The sequence below is a fragment of the Chlorocebus sabaeus genome, chromosome 10 (genome assembly GCF_047675955.1).
Source record: "Chlorocebus sabaeus isolate Y175 chromosome 10, mChlSab1.0.hap1, whole genome shotgun sequence".
NCBI classification, from domain to species: domain Eukaryota; kingdom Metazoa; phylum Chordata; class Mammalia; order Primates; family Cercopithecidae; genus Chlorocebus; species Chlorocebus sabaeus.
This window is the reverse complement of record NC_132913.1, coordinates 83,084,466-83,098,137: the sequence shown is the minus strand read 5'-3', so window position 1 is coordinate 83,098,137 and position 13,672 is coordinate 83,084,466. Positions and strand designations below refer to the sequence as shown.

Below are 13,672 nucleotides of genomic sequence, written 5' to 3'. Positions count from 1 at the left end.
GATGTCCTAATTTAAGCTGAATTACAAGTGCCTGAGTGACACAGTTTAACAACCTGAAAATTGTCCTTTGTAAATAATCATAAATTATTAAAACTTTTAAATATTTAACCTTTAAGACCATGATAAAATCAACCATCAGTTAAATGAGGGGAAAACTTTTGTAGACTATTTAAAATAAAATGCATCCAGATATTTAAAATGGAAAACATCTATATTTGCAGAAGAATGTCCTTTATTAATTAACTTTCAGTGTCCTGTACTGTATGTCATTTCCTTAAATAGAGCTGTTCTTTACATTATGTGATAAATATTCATTCATTATTAATTTCATGAATTAGACGCTTTATATTTACAAATTCTAAAATAGCATGGACTTTACTATATCATAGTGATATAGGAAATCCTAGGCAGAAGTCTAATTAAAAATAATAATTTACGCTGGGCGTGGTGGCTCACTCCTGTAATGCCAGCACTTTGGGAGGCCAAGGCGGGTGGATCACGAGGTCAGGAGATCGAGACCATCCTGGCTAACGCAGTGAAAACCTGTCTCTACTAAAAATACAAAAAACTTAGCCGGATGTGGTGGCAGGCACCTGTAGTCCCAGCTACTTGGGAGGCTGAGACAGGAGAATGACGTGAACCTGGGAGACAGAGCTTGCAGTGAGCTGAGATTGCGCCACTGCACTCCAGCCTGGGCCACAGAGCAAGACTCTGTCTCAAAAATAATAATTAATTAATTAATTAATATAATAATAATAATAATTCTGAGGGTAAAATCTTGCAGAATTTTAAACTTATTGTACTTGTAAATACTGATAAAAGCTCACTTTTATTTTTGAGGTTGACCTGTGCAGCAAAAAATTAGAACGAGCTGAACAGTTGATTGGAGGCCTTGGAGGTGAGAAAACTCGATGGAGCCACACAGCTCTGGAGCTAGGGCAGCTGTACATCAACTTGACCGGGGATATCCTCATTTCCTCAGGAGTGGTTGCTTACCTCGGAGCCTTCACATCCACCTATAGACAGGTAAGGGACGCTGCTCCATCTCTTCCTGACCCTCTGCCCATCACAGCCAGTATTACCTTTCGAGGTTTTGTTTTACTTTGGTTTCAGTTTTTTGGTAAGAATAGTGAGGAAGATATTTTTACATGATTTCTACTTGTGTATTTTAGTTATTGTATAAATTAGCTGGTTAGCCAAAAGGCGCCATGTAATACACTCTTCAAAAATCTAATTGTTTTAAAAACAAAAATATCTACTTTAAAATGTAATGTGAAAATGGGGAGTCTCTGAACCTATTCTAGTTTGGGGCTGCCTGATTAAAAACAAAAAAAAATTTTTTTTTAAAGTAATGGGAAAATGATACCCTATACTGATAAAATCTCAGTTCCTAAGCAACTGCTGTAAAAAGGTATCAGGACTCTCTCTCTCTCTCTCTCTCTCTCTCTCTCTCTCTCTCTCTCTCTCTGTGTGTGTGTGTGTGTGTGTGTTTGTGTGTATGTGTGTGTGTGTGTGTGTGAGTGCGTGTACTTCATCAGCTGTTTCCTATCAGTCTCAATAACAAGCCATTTCAAAATCTTTTCAGAGAATGAAACTTGAGGGGAGGAAAAGGTGAGCCTGCCTAAAACCCTAATGATAAGTGGCTTTGTTCCTTAGAAAACAAACACCACGTTCCCTGCCTTGCTTCCCACCTCTCTGACTGATTCTGCCTCTTTCTTCTCCCTGGCCCAACACCTAACCCTAGGAGTTAATCCTAATTATTCTTCCTGCTTTTCTCTCCCACTTTTTAGTTTTTACTGAATGAGAGACCCAGCATACTCTTCAGCTCTTTTTAGAAAAAATGGAACTGGAATCCAACCGGGGTCATGGCCCTATCAAAGTGGGCAGAGAGATTTAGAAAAATTAAGATAACTAAAAGAAAAAATGGGAGGGATGATAATGAGAATAAAAGAAGAGAGGAATTCAGAACATTTGGCAATAGTTTTTGGTGTCAAACGAGAAACAGTACATATTAAGCCTCCTTTGTGTAGGGCTTTATAATTTCACTGGGCATTGGCTTGCACATGGTCTCAGTTGAGCCTCATTTAATTTCAGCACTGTCTCCTGAGGAGGGTTGACTCTTGGTGCCACTGTTATACTTTAATTGGTGGTGGTGTTTTTAACTAAATGTTTAAAACCCTCACCTAGTGGGTGCTTCTGTCTTTAGCACTCGGTGGTTACCTGCATCCTAATTTAGCACTCTTCCTACTCTCCTACATTGACATTTTGAACAATAAAAGGAGTGGCTTCAGCCACCCCTACCCTTCCCTGCTGGTTAAGAGCACACCCCTCGGTGACTGCACTGGCTCCTGTCTAGCATTCCAGAGCTCAGCAGAAAGTGTATTAGCACTACCTCGTACACTAGCAGAATCCGCTTTACCCAGTGCGTGGAGAGCTAGATGTATCATCCTCCCGACCAGGCCTTCTCTGACAGACTCACTCTAAGGGACTGCATCTTCTGACTTTGCCATCATCACCTGGCTACTATCAGAATGGGGGGCTGCTAGTCAGACCACCACACAAATGTTTCAAGGGTGTCTTAAGCACCTGAACTGAGACTTTGGAAATTTACTGACAGACACAAAGCCACATTCAACTTAGATACAAGACATGCCAAAGCTCAGAGTACCTTCTGTGAACTCATTCACTGTCTGAACCCTTGATTCAAGTAGTCACTTCATCCCATGCCACCTCATCTCTGTGAAGGATTGAAGGCAATTTTATTCCTTCCTTGCTTCACTAGATCAACCTAAGTTTTTACTTTCCTTAACAATTCTCTCATGTCACTCTCACATCACAGGAAGGAATTCCTGTGGATTAAGTCTCTGAGTCCCATTTTGTCATCTTCACTCTTTTATCTGTTTCTCTCAGGTCAAAACAGCGAGCAGTTTACTTCCCATCAAAACTGTCTCATTCAGTTCTCAGTGTAAGGGTTGGATGGCGAACATCAGGACTCTGGCCAGAGCCCTTCCTGGCTTCTGTGTGCTTTCACATTCAACAACTAGCACCTGTGGCTCTTTCTGTCAGCCTTCCCTTGGGTTCCTAGAACCCACTTTACCCAATGTTTGGAGAGCAAGAAGTGCCTGGGATTGTAATTGCCTCTTGAGCAGCCCTTAATGAATAATTGAAGGGAGCATGGGAGTCTCTCTTCCTTCCCTCTGGTTGGGACAGCTCCAAGGAATAGCTTACACTATGGAGGTTCCCTGTGGCATCTAATGAGGCCACCCACTGCAGAACTTAGGCTGGTCCTTTATTGGCTTCTACTCCTTGTCATGCTTCCTCCTGCATCCTTTCCTCAGCATGTCACCTCATAGGAATCTTCATCCCACAGTCTGCTTCAGGGAACCCAAACTAAGAGGCCTACAAAATTTGGTCCTTTTCTGACATCAAAGGGTTTCAAGTCTCTGGATATCAAGGGCCCTCAATAAATATCTGCATTTCCCCTCCAAACTTGAATATGAGTAGTCATCAATTATTTATCAACTCTTTTATAGAGTTCCTGGCACTTTTCATAAATAAAACATAGGGAACTCCAATTCTTCCAGGGTAACTGGGCCCACAGCACTCAATTACAATGCCTGTGCCAATTCCCAAAACAGAATCCTACAGTGCTGTTAAGAACATACAAGCCCTGGATTTGAATTAATTTGAACCTTCTAATTGAACTTTATCTGCCAATAACCAAAGTTGAAACTATTTTAATGGTGTTGGGTATTTTCACCAAGATGACACTCTTAATGGCCAGTTTTCCACTTCTACCATCTCTCTATCTCCCCCCCTTTTTTTTCATGACCTTATTGAACCTTCTAATTGAACTTTATCTGCCAATAACCAAAGTTGAAACTATTTTAATGGTGTTGGGTATTTTCACCAAGATGACACTCTTAATGGCCAGTTTTCCACTTCTAACATCTCTCTATCTCCCTTATTTTTTTATCATGACCTTATGCAAGCAAATCTACCATCTAGCTCATCACCTGCTTACCAGCCAAGGCCTTTGGCTTGAATTTTGAGATGCTTGTTCAGAGTCCTCCATGCTCATTTTGGTTGTTCTCTGATATTACACCCTTATAAACATGTAATTAGGCCTCTTAAATTGCTAATCCAGAGTTCGTCTGTGGTAACATACTATACCTGTCAACTCTAAACAGAGCATTCTGCAGAAAATATTGCTTCTATTTTCTCTACTACTTCCCTGTGTCACAGGCTAGCATGCCTACTCCAGCATCAAGCTAGATCCAAGAAAGCTTGCAGACCTCTCCAAAATGTCTGTAGGCCAACCTACAGCCTGAAAACAAATAGAACAAAACATGCCAGTAGTGCTGGGTGAGGTGGCTTACACCTGTAATCCCAGCACTTTGGGAGGCTGAGGTGGGCAGATTGCTTGAGCTCAGGAGTTTGAGACCAGCCTAGGGAACATAGTACAACCTTGTCTCTACAAAAAAATGTAAGAAATTATCCGGGCATGGTGGTGTGTGCCTGTAGTCCCAGTCCTACTTGGAGACTGAGGTGGGAGGATTGCTTGAGCCCAGGAGGCAGAGGTTGCAGTGAGCCAAAATCTTGCCACTGCACTCCAGCCTGGGTGACAGTGTGAGATTCCATCTCAAAATAAAATTAAAATAAATAAACAAATAAAAAATAAAACATGCCAGAAGCAACTGTGTATACAACTCAAACTGGAAATGCTATCTGTCCCTCCTCCTTACATAGCTTTACCATCTGTTCCTTGTATCAACAACCAAATCAAATAGCCAGGCGATATTTATTAAGTACTTATGATAGGGAGAATTTGGGCCCCTATGATCTTCACCTCCAAGTGTTATACCTGTAACTATGCCACGTTACATGGCAAAGGGACTTTTCAGATGGAATTATGGTTGCTAGTCAGCTGAGCTTAAAGGAGGAAGATTATCTGTGGCTATCTTGGACTTCACTATAAGATAAAACTGAAATGTCTTTTTTGAGTAAGGAAGTACCCAGAGAAGGATGGGGCTATGTCAAAAGGACACAGAATTTAGCTTAAGAGTGTTCCCACTGTCCAAACTTGAACAATTTCAGCATCACAATAAATAGTGGCAGGAATATATTATAACTCATTGGATAAAATATGAAAAAGATGAATCTATGCTGACATAAATTAATAATGAAAAAATTGAATGTTTGACAAAAACAGGGCATTTTCATGGTTACAAAATATCTCCCTACAGAATGCTTATTACCTGCAAAAGGAATAGGGAAAAAGAGCAATTTAACAGTGGGGAGGTTATAATATAATATTTCACAAATGCTGTCTTAACCATTTTAAATAATAGTTAAAAACTCAGAATTCTTTCTCGTAAGTAGTTTGCTAAGCCCTCACCCCAGCCATTTTCTTTATTAGGCTCGAACACTCCTGGGTTACAACAGATAGCTTCCAAAGGCCCCCAGATACCAAGGACAGCCCCTTCTTCCTTGCAACCACAGAATGATTCAAAATACCCAGTCCCCAGGAAACCTGTGAAACCCAGCTAATTCCATCCCATTTACCACATATAAACTACCTCCCACAGCTCTGGCTTGATGCTACTCTGTCTCCTGACAACACCCTGTGTGGCCCTGTGTGCAGCCTTCTCTCATTTGGAGCTATAACTAACAGAGTTCTGCCTTTCATTTATCTGAGTGTCTTTGCGTTGCATCCCACCATCTGAAGAATCTATAATCACACATAAGCTCATATAATTATGACACAGAAGCCTGGCAGACAACACTTTAATCAAGTGATAAAAATTAGTGTCATCAGTAAATGAACAATTTGAAATTGTGTGCCATCTGATGGATGCAATGAGAAGAGCACATGATTTCTGTGATATTTCTGCCAAAGATGCATAACCTGAATTATGATGGAACATTACAGATCCAGTTGTGGGGAATTCTACATAATATTAAGAGGCTCATCAAGGTCATGAATGTCATCAAGTCCCCCAAAACTGTGATGCCCTTTCTTGTGCAAACCTCAAGGAATGTTGGTCCAACCTACTCAGCAGGAGCCTGAGGGAGATGGCAATGCCCAGCATGGCCTCTCAGCCAGTGCCACCTTTGAGAACCCAGCACCCTCATCAACCCAGAGGCTGGTACCAGTACCATACATACCCACCTTCCCCTTGCCTTCTCCTAACTCCTTTCTCTCCAGTTATGTCTTTCACCATTTCTGAAATCTTTGATTTATAAACTCAACTTGGATGTTGACTTCTGACTTTCTGAATACGAACCTTGGCTTGTAGTACCCCTCCTGGGTTCCTGTGCATCCTACAGACTGTCCTCCAGGTAGAGTCTCACAAACTGCAGTATGTGCCCTGATCCTTACTGGCACTGAAATGCCTTGCCATAGCCACTCACAAGGCATGTGAGTCAGAAGTAAATGTTTTCCATCTCTCCTACTGGTTCAAAATGGATTTACTTTTCTACTATAATATTATATGTGCTAGATATTTGTAACATAAAGAAAATACTTAGAAAAAATGTGGTGGTCCCAACTACTTTGTAAAGTGAAGCTTTTTTTTTTTTTTTTTTAAACTTTTAGGTTCAGGGGTACATGTGCAGGTTTTTTACATAAGTAAATTGTGTGTCCCCAGGGTTTGGTGTACAAATTATGTCATCACCCAGGTGATAAGTATAGTATCTAGTAGGTAGTTTTTCAATCTTCACCCTTCTCCCACCCTCCACCCTCAAGTAGGCCCCAGTGTCTATTGCTCCCTTCTTTGTGTCCATGCCTTCTCATCATTTAGCTCCCACTTATAAGTGAGAACATGCAGTATTTGGTTTTCTTTTCCTGCATTAGTTTGCTTAGGTTAATGGCCTCTAGTTCTGTCCATGTTGCTGCAGAGGACATGATCTTACTCTTTTTATGGCTGCATAGTATTCCATGGTGTATATGTACCATTTGAGTTGATTCTATGTCTTCGCTATTGTGAATAGTGCTGCGATGAACATACACATATCTATTAGGATTCTCTAGAGGGACAGAACTAATAGGATATACATATATATATATATAGGAGTTTGTTAAGTGGTATTAACTACTAGAGGAACAGAATTAATAGGATTCTCTAAAAGGACAGAACTAATAGGATATACACACACACACATATATGTGTGTGTATATATAATGGGAGTTTATTAAGTAGTATTAATTCACAGGATCACAAGGTCCCACGATAGGCCGTCTGCAAGCTGAGGAGGGAGAAAGCCAGTCTGAGTTCCAAAACTGAAGAACTTGGAGTCTGACGTTTGAGGGCAGGAAACATCCAGCATGGGAGAAAGATGTAGGCTGAAAGGCTAAGCCAGTCTAGCCTTTTCACGTTTTTCTGCCTGCTTTATATCCTGGCTGTGTTGGCAGTGGATTAGATGGTGCCTACCCAGATTAAGGGTGGGTCTGCCTTTCCCAGCCGACTGACTCAAATGTTAATCTCCTTTGACAACATCCTCAGAGACACACCCAGGATCAATACTTTGCATCCTTCAATCCAATCAAGTTGACACTCAGTATTAACCATCACAGCATGCATGTGTCTTTATGGTAGAACAATTTATATTTCTTTGGGCGTATACCCAGTAGTGGGGTTGCTGGGTTGAATAATAGTTCTAGGTTCTTTGAGAAATCACCACACTGCTCTGCACAATGGCTGAACTAATTTACATTCCCACCAGCTGTGTATAAGCAGTCCCGTTTCTCTGCGACCTTGCCAGCATCTGTTGTTTTTTCACTTTTAACAAAAGCCATTCTGATTGCTGTGAGATGGTATCTCATTGTGGTTTGGATTTATATTTCTCTAATGACTAGTGATGTTGAGCATTTTTTCATATCCTTGTGACTGCATGTATGTCTTCTGTTGAGAAGTGTCTGTTCGTGTCCTTTGCCTACTTTTTAATGGGGTTGTTTTATTTGCTTGTTAATTTGTTTAAGTTCTTTATAGATTCTAGATATATAGACCTTTGTCAGATGCATAGTTTGCAAATATTTCTCCCCATTCTGTAGTTTGTCTGTTTACTCTGCTGATAGTTTATTTTGCTGAAGAAGCTCTTTAGTTTAATTAGGTTCTATTTGTCAATTTTTGTTTTTGTTGCAATTGTTTTTGGCATCCTTGCCATTAAATCTTTGCCAGGGCCTATGTCTAGAATGGTATTTCCTAGGTTTTCTTCTAAGGTTTTATAGTTTTAGGTTTTACATTTAAGTCTTTATTTCATCTTGAGTTGATTTTTGTATATGGTGTAATGAAGGGGTCCAATTTCAGTCTTCTGCATATGGCTAGCCAGTTATCCTAGCACCATTTATTGAATAGGGGGTCCTTTCCCCATTACTTATTTTTGTCGACTGTGTCAAAGATCAGATGCTTGTAGGTGTACAGCTTTATTTCTGTGCTCTCTATTCTGTTCCATTGGTCTATGTTTTTGCACCAGTATCATGCTGTTTTGGTTATTGGAGCCTTGTAGTATAGTTCAACGTCAGATAATGTGATGCCTCTGGCTTTGTTCTTTCTGCTAAGGATAGCTTTGGCTATTTGGGCTCTTTATTGGTTACATATGAATTTTAGAATACTGTTTACAAATTCTGTGAAAAATGTGATTGGTAGTTTGATAGGAGTAGCTTTGAAAATGAAGCTTTATAATAACAATTGGTAATCATTTTTTCCAGATACAAAATTGTGCCTTAAGTGCTTAATCTAGACTTTATCTTAATATTGAATATGTTGAGTACATAGCTGACCTTCTCAATTAGAATTTTATTTGAAATAAGAATCTGAGAAACACAAACCATTTTTGAGGTAGTTTCCACAATGGTTTGTTGACTCAATGAATACAGTGTAAATTGAGGAATTATAAAGCATGCTTTTGATAACCTCTAGTCTCATTTCTTTATCTTTCTGTGTATATTTTAAAGAACCAAACTAAAGAGTGGACAACTTTGTGCAAAGGAAGAGATATCCCCTGCTCAGATGATTGCTCTCTTATGGGTACCCTGGGAGAAGCTGTGACAATTCGAACTTGGAATATTGCTGGATTACCTTCTGACTCATTTTCCATTGATAATGGGATAATCATAATGTAAGAAAAATATTTTTCTCATAAATGGTCTTTATTAAATAAACAGTAGATTTATCTGTGTTCCTTCTAACAATTTTAGGTAGCAAACTTTTACAGTATTAAAAAAATTACTTAACTAGTAAAATTAAATATGAGTAATCACTTCCTTCTCTTATTAATATTATAATAGTTGAATATTAGGCACTGTAGTAAACAAACCAACCAGATGACTTTTACTTAATTTTTAAACATTAATTTTTAGCAAATAGAGCAAAACCCTGCCTTAAGTAAGGGAAGTCCAAAATTTTCATTTCCATAAAATACAGGGTTTTGTTATTGGAGATTAATGAAATGTGCATTAGCATGCCATTGGTGGTTGATTGGGCAGGGTGTTCCAAATTCTCTTAATCCCTAGTGTGGGACTGTTTTAAATTAGATAGATGTATTTCTGGGTCCTACACTGATAGGGAATAGTAGCCACTATACCTGTAATTTCCTGGTTAGTAGAGAAAACCTGTGTAGACTGGGCTGGGAGACTATTAAAGGCTTGTCTACCTCACCCTCTCATCCAGGTCTCACCTCCCAGAAACCAAGGACTTCAGCCTGTCACAGTGTGAGGACAATCTTGTGTTATTTCCAAGTTCACATTACCATGAGCCTTTTATCACTTGGCCAGTTTTCTCGGAGTTTTAGCATGTTAACAATAGCACAGATATTTCCTACTATCAGTAGGAAATTCTCTGTGTTACATGACTGTTTTGACTAGTTGTTAGATTACTATGAAAAAGTAGTAATATGATGGTACTTTTTAACGTAAAAATGGTTGAGGCATGCGAACTTTTAAAATAGAAGTAAACACTAAATGTGGAGGCTAGTTATTCCTAAATTTTATGTATATAGTATTTATGAAAATCAGTTTACAAATTAAAACTCTGGTGAACACATTTATTTTTCAATAAATTATCCTGACATATGGATTTCTTTAGCATTCATTTACTAAATGTTCTACAAGAATTTGAGGTATGTGCAATATGATTATAATATAAAACAAGATAAAATCTGATGAGACCACTAGGGGAGGTTAAGGAGTAGTTACTGTTAGAATTGGAGACAAGCTAATTCCTATAGCTGGGCCCTGAATTAAGTTCAAAGCTTTCTGATAACTAAAGCAAAAAGAAAAAGTTGTATCGCATAGTTCTTGTTTTTTAACCAAGTAAACTGTAGTTAGAGAGACCAACTTTTTCAGGAGCTAAAGTTAAATTTATTTTGTTTATTTAAAGAAAAGATTACAAAGCTTTACTTTGGGGAACTAAAATACTGGGTACTCTGATCCAATAATCTAAATTAATCAAAGGAGAAATTAGATAATCTAGACCAATGATAAATATGTGCATTAGCTGGCTGCTAAAATAAAGATTTTAGCAGATTTTTAAGTGCCTTTTACCAAGTACAGAAAAGCAGCTCATTGTTGAATTACTTAACATGTGGCATACAGGCAGTTGTGCTGATGTTTAGCGTTGACACAGGTTTAGATTGACACAGGTGGGAGATTTCTGAAATTTTGGGAGTCTAACTTTTACTTTCACTTTTACCTAGCTGGACCAATTAGCTACAGCATGAAAATAGTCAAATTTTTGCTGCTTTTGTTATTGTTTTTATCTCAGAAAAGAGCTTTGGCTCTTCTCAAGCTCTTATGAACGTAGCTGGTCATGTCCTACATGTTAGTAGTTACTGAAGTGGTAGTCATTATTTTGATTTGCAATTTATATATCATGGTTCTGCCTAGCAGGACATCTCTAACCACTAAATCCATCAGAGGCCAAATTGCATCTTGTTTTCTAGCAAGTAAACATACCCTTATTTTTGGGTCTAGTCATATTTCAAAAAAATAGAACTGTTGATGGATATATCTGCACATAAGATTCTAAACTGTTCAGTGATTATTTTTCAAGACAACACACTCACATTTTGGGAGGGACAGAGATAGAAAATGATGTTAATGAGTCATAATGCCTAAATCTTTGCTATTCATTTGTAAAAATGTTGAAATAGCAAAAAGTTATGGTAGCAACTATACTAAGAAGAAAATATTAACAATTTTCATTCTTGGCTTTTCAAGATATTTTTTGGTAATCTTATACGGAAACCTTTCAGTAAACAGGTTTAAAGTGATCACTTTGAAGTATTAGCTAAGTATCTTCTTTACCTGTGGAGCACCCCCTTCCATTCTCTGGAAAGTCTTGCTTAACAATGGTAAAATCTAATATTGGGAACTCACAGAGGACCTAATCCTGTGCTAAGTGCTTTTCACATATTATCTCAGCTGAGTGAGGAGATGATTATTTAGGAAAACTGGAAGAATCTATAAATTTGGGCAAGTTAGAATATAATTAACTTTTGGGGCTGTTGACATCTAAAGGTCCCTGGCTAATTAGAATTTCAAAGGTTAGTGATAACATTAAATACAATTAGATTGTATCTGAACATTTCACGGGTAAAGGATTAAGATTGTTTAACAGCTTGGTAAGTAGATCAGACCTGTATCTGATATAACTCTGCTTTTTAAAAAAGTAAGTTTTCATTTCTATAGGAGAAAGATATATTAGATTTAATTCGGTAGCAATAATAACTGAGAAGAATAACACCTTTCCTTGTCTGTTTTTATGAATTTATGTGTGTGTAAAAAAGAAAATATCAAAACTCTGAAATGTACTGCTGCTTTATATTCAAAATCTGTGGTCTGTGTGACTGCTGTGAACATGTATTTTTACTGTTAGAAGTCTGTGTTTTCAAAAAGCCCACAAAAGCACCAAATAACAATCCTCTCTAGACAGTAACAAAAGAATACACACTGTGAAAACTTGGAACATTGAGTGCTATAAAAATTCAATTTCCATTTGGGAACCACTGATTTTAAAGCCTTTGTAGATTCAAGAATGTTTGATGGTAGAAGGAAGAGAGAGAAAGATTATGTGGAGAAAAACATTTTCTTGTTAAAAAAAAATACAAAATAATAATGGAGAAGAAGTAAGCAAGTAAATATAGTGCTTGTTCATTTTGAATTCAGAATTTGTATTCATCCAAGGGTGAAGCTATTTAAATCAGTTTGTTGCATACAACTTTCCACAATTATTGGTGTATTTTTTAAACTAGTATTTTGTTTTTTATCCACACTGAAGAATGTCTCCTTTAAAATTTTACTTATCTAATATGTTATTCTATGGAAGCCCAAATCTTTAAAATTGAATATAAGCTGAAGTCACAAACATCCTGTCTTTGAATAAAAAAGTTGTTACATTAAGACTGTTGTCTGGGGAAAATAAGTTTGATATAGTTATTAGCTGGATATGGAACAACAAAAGATTTGTTTGTGTATAACTGCACACACACATATATGAGGAGAGAGGGTTGGGAGTAAGGGAAGAGAGGAAAGAGAAAAAGAGAGAGAGAGAAAATACAATTGTTCCAGCACAATTTGTTGAAAATATTATCCTTTTTAAAATCAGGTTGGCTTTACATCTTTGTTGAAAATCATTGTGGGTTTGTTACTGAGTTCTCTGATCCATTTACCTGTTCATTTTGATTTAATACCATATTTCTTTGATTATTGAAACATATTAAGCCTCAAAATCAGGTAGTATATCTTTCACATTTGTTCTTCTTTTTCAAAATTGTTTTGTCTAGTTGTTACCTCTAAATATAAATGTTTGAATCAATTTTTAAATGGCTACACAAAATCTTCCTGGGATTTATATTGGTACTAATTGAATCTAAGATCAATTTGAGAATAATTAACAACTTAGTATGTTTTCTAATATATGAACATAGTGTATTTCTTTATGTACTTAGATCTTCTTTGATTTCTTTCGTCAGTGTTTTGTTGTTAGATTTATACACAGTATTTCTTTTATTTCTGTGTGGTACTTAAAAGATTGTGTTCAACTGTTCATTAGGAAAGCAGTTTATTTTTGAATATTGACTTTTTACCCTATAGCTTTAATAAACTCATTTATTAGTTCTAGGATATTTTATGTAGATTTATTAGAATATTTTATATGGGCCGGGCGCGGTGGCTCACGCCTGTAATCCCAGCACTTTGGGAGGCCGAGGCGGGCGGATCACAAGGTCAGGAGATCGAGACCATGGTGAAACCCCGTCTCTACTAAAAATACAAAAAATTAGCCGGGCGCAGTGGCGGGCGCCTGTAGTCCCAGCTACTCGGGAGGCTGAGGCAAGAGAATGGCGTGAACCCGGGAGGCGGAGCTTGCAGTGAGCCGAGATTGCGCCACTGCACTCCAGCCTGGGCGACAGAGCGAGACTCCGTCTCAAAAAAAAAAAAAAAAAAAAAAAAAAAAAAGAATATTTTATATGTAGACAATCATGCTGTCTGCAATTGGTGACAGTTTAACTTACTACTTTCTAATCTGTATGCCTTTTATTTCTTTTTCTTAGCTTATTGCACTGACAAGGGCTTCCAGCATAATGATGAACAGGGTTGATGAAATCGGACGCTGTTGCCTTTTACCTAATCTTAGAGAACATCAGTTTTTTACTATCACATGTGGTATTAGCT

The 13,672-nt window shown here is 37.7% G+C and overlaps 1 protein-coding gene across 1 annotated transcript in view; it reads left to right on the top strand.

Annotated features, from left to right (window-relative positions):
* Positions 1-13,672, top strand: part of DNAH7 (dynein axonemal heavy chain 7) — a 330,767-nt gene that overhangs the window by 218,437 nt on the left and 98,658 nt on the right. The window contains exons 45-46 of the mRNA XM_007965701.3: positions 841-1,026; positions 8,957-9,120. Coding sequence (XP_007963892.3) covers positions 841-1,026; positions 8,957-9,120 — 350 coding nt within the window. The remainder of the gene's footprint in view (positions 1-840; positions 1,027-8,956; positions 9,121-13,672) is intronic.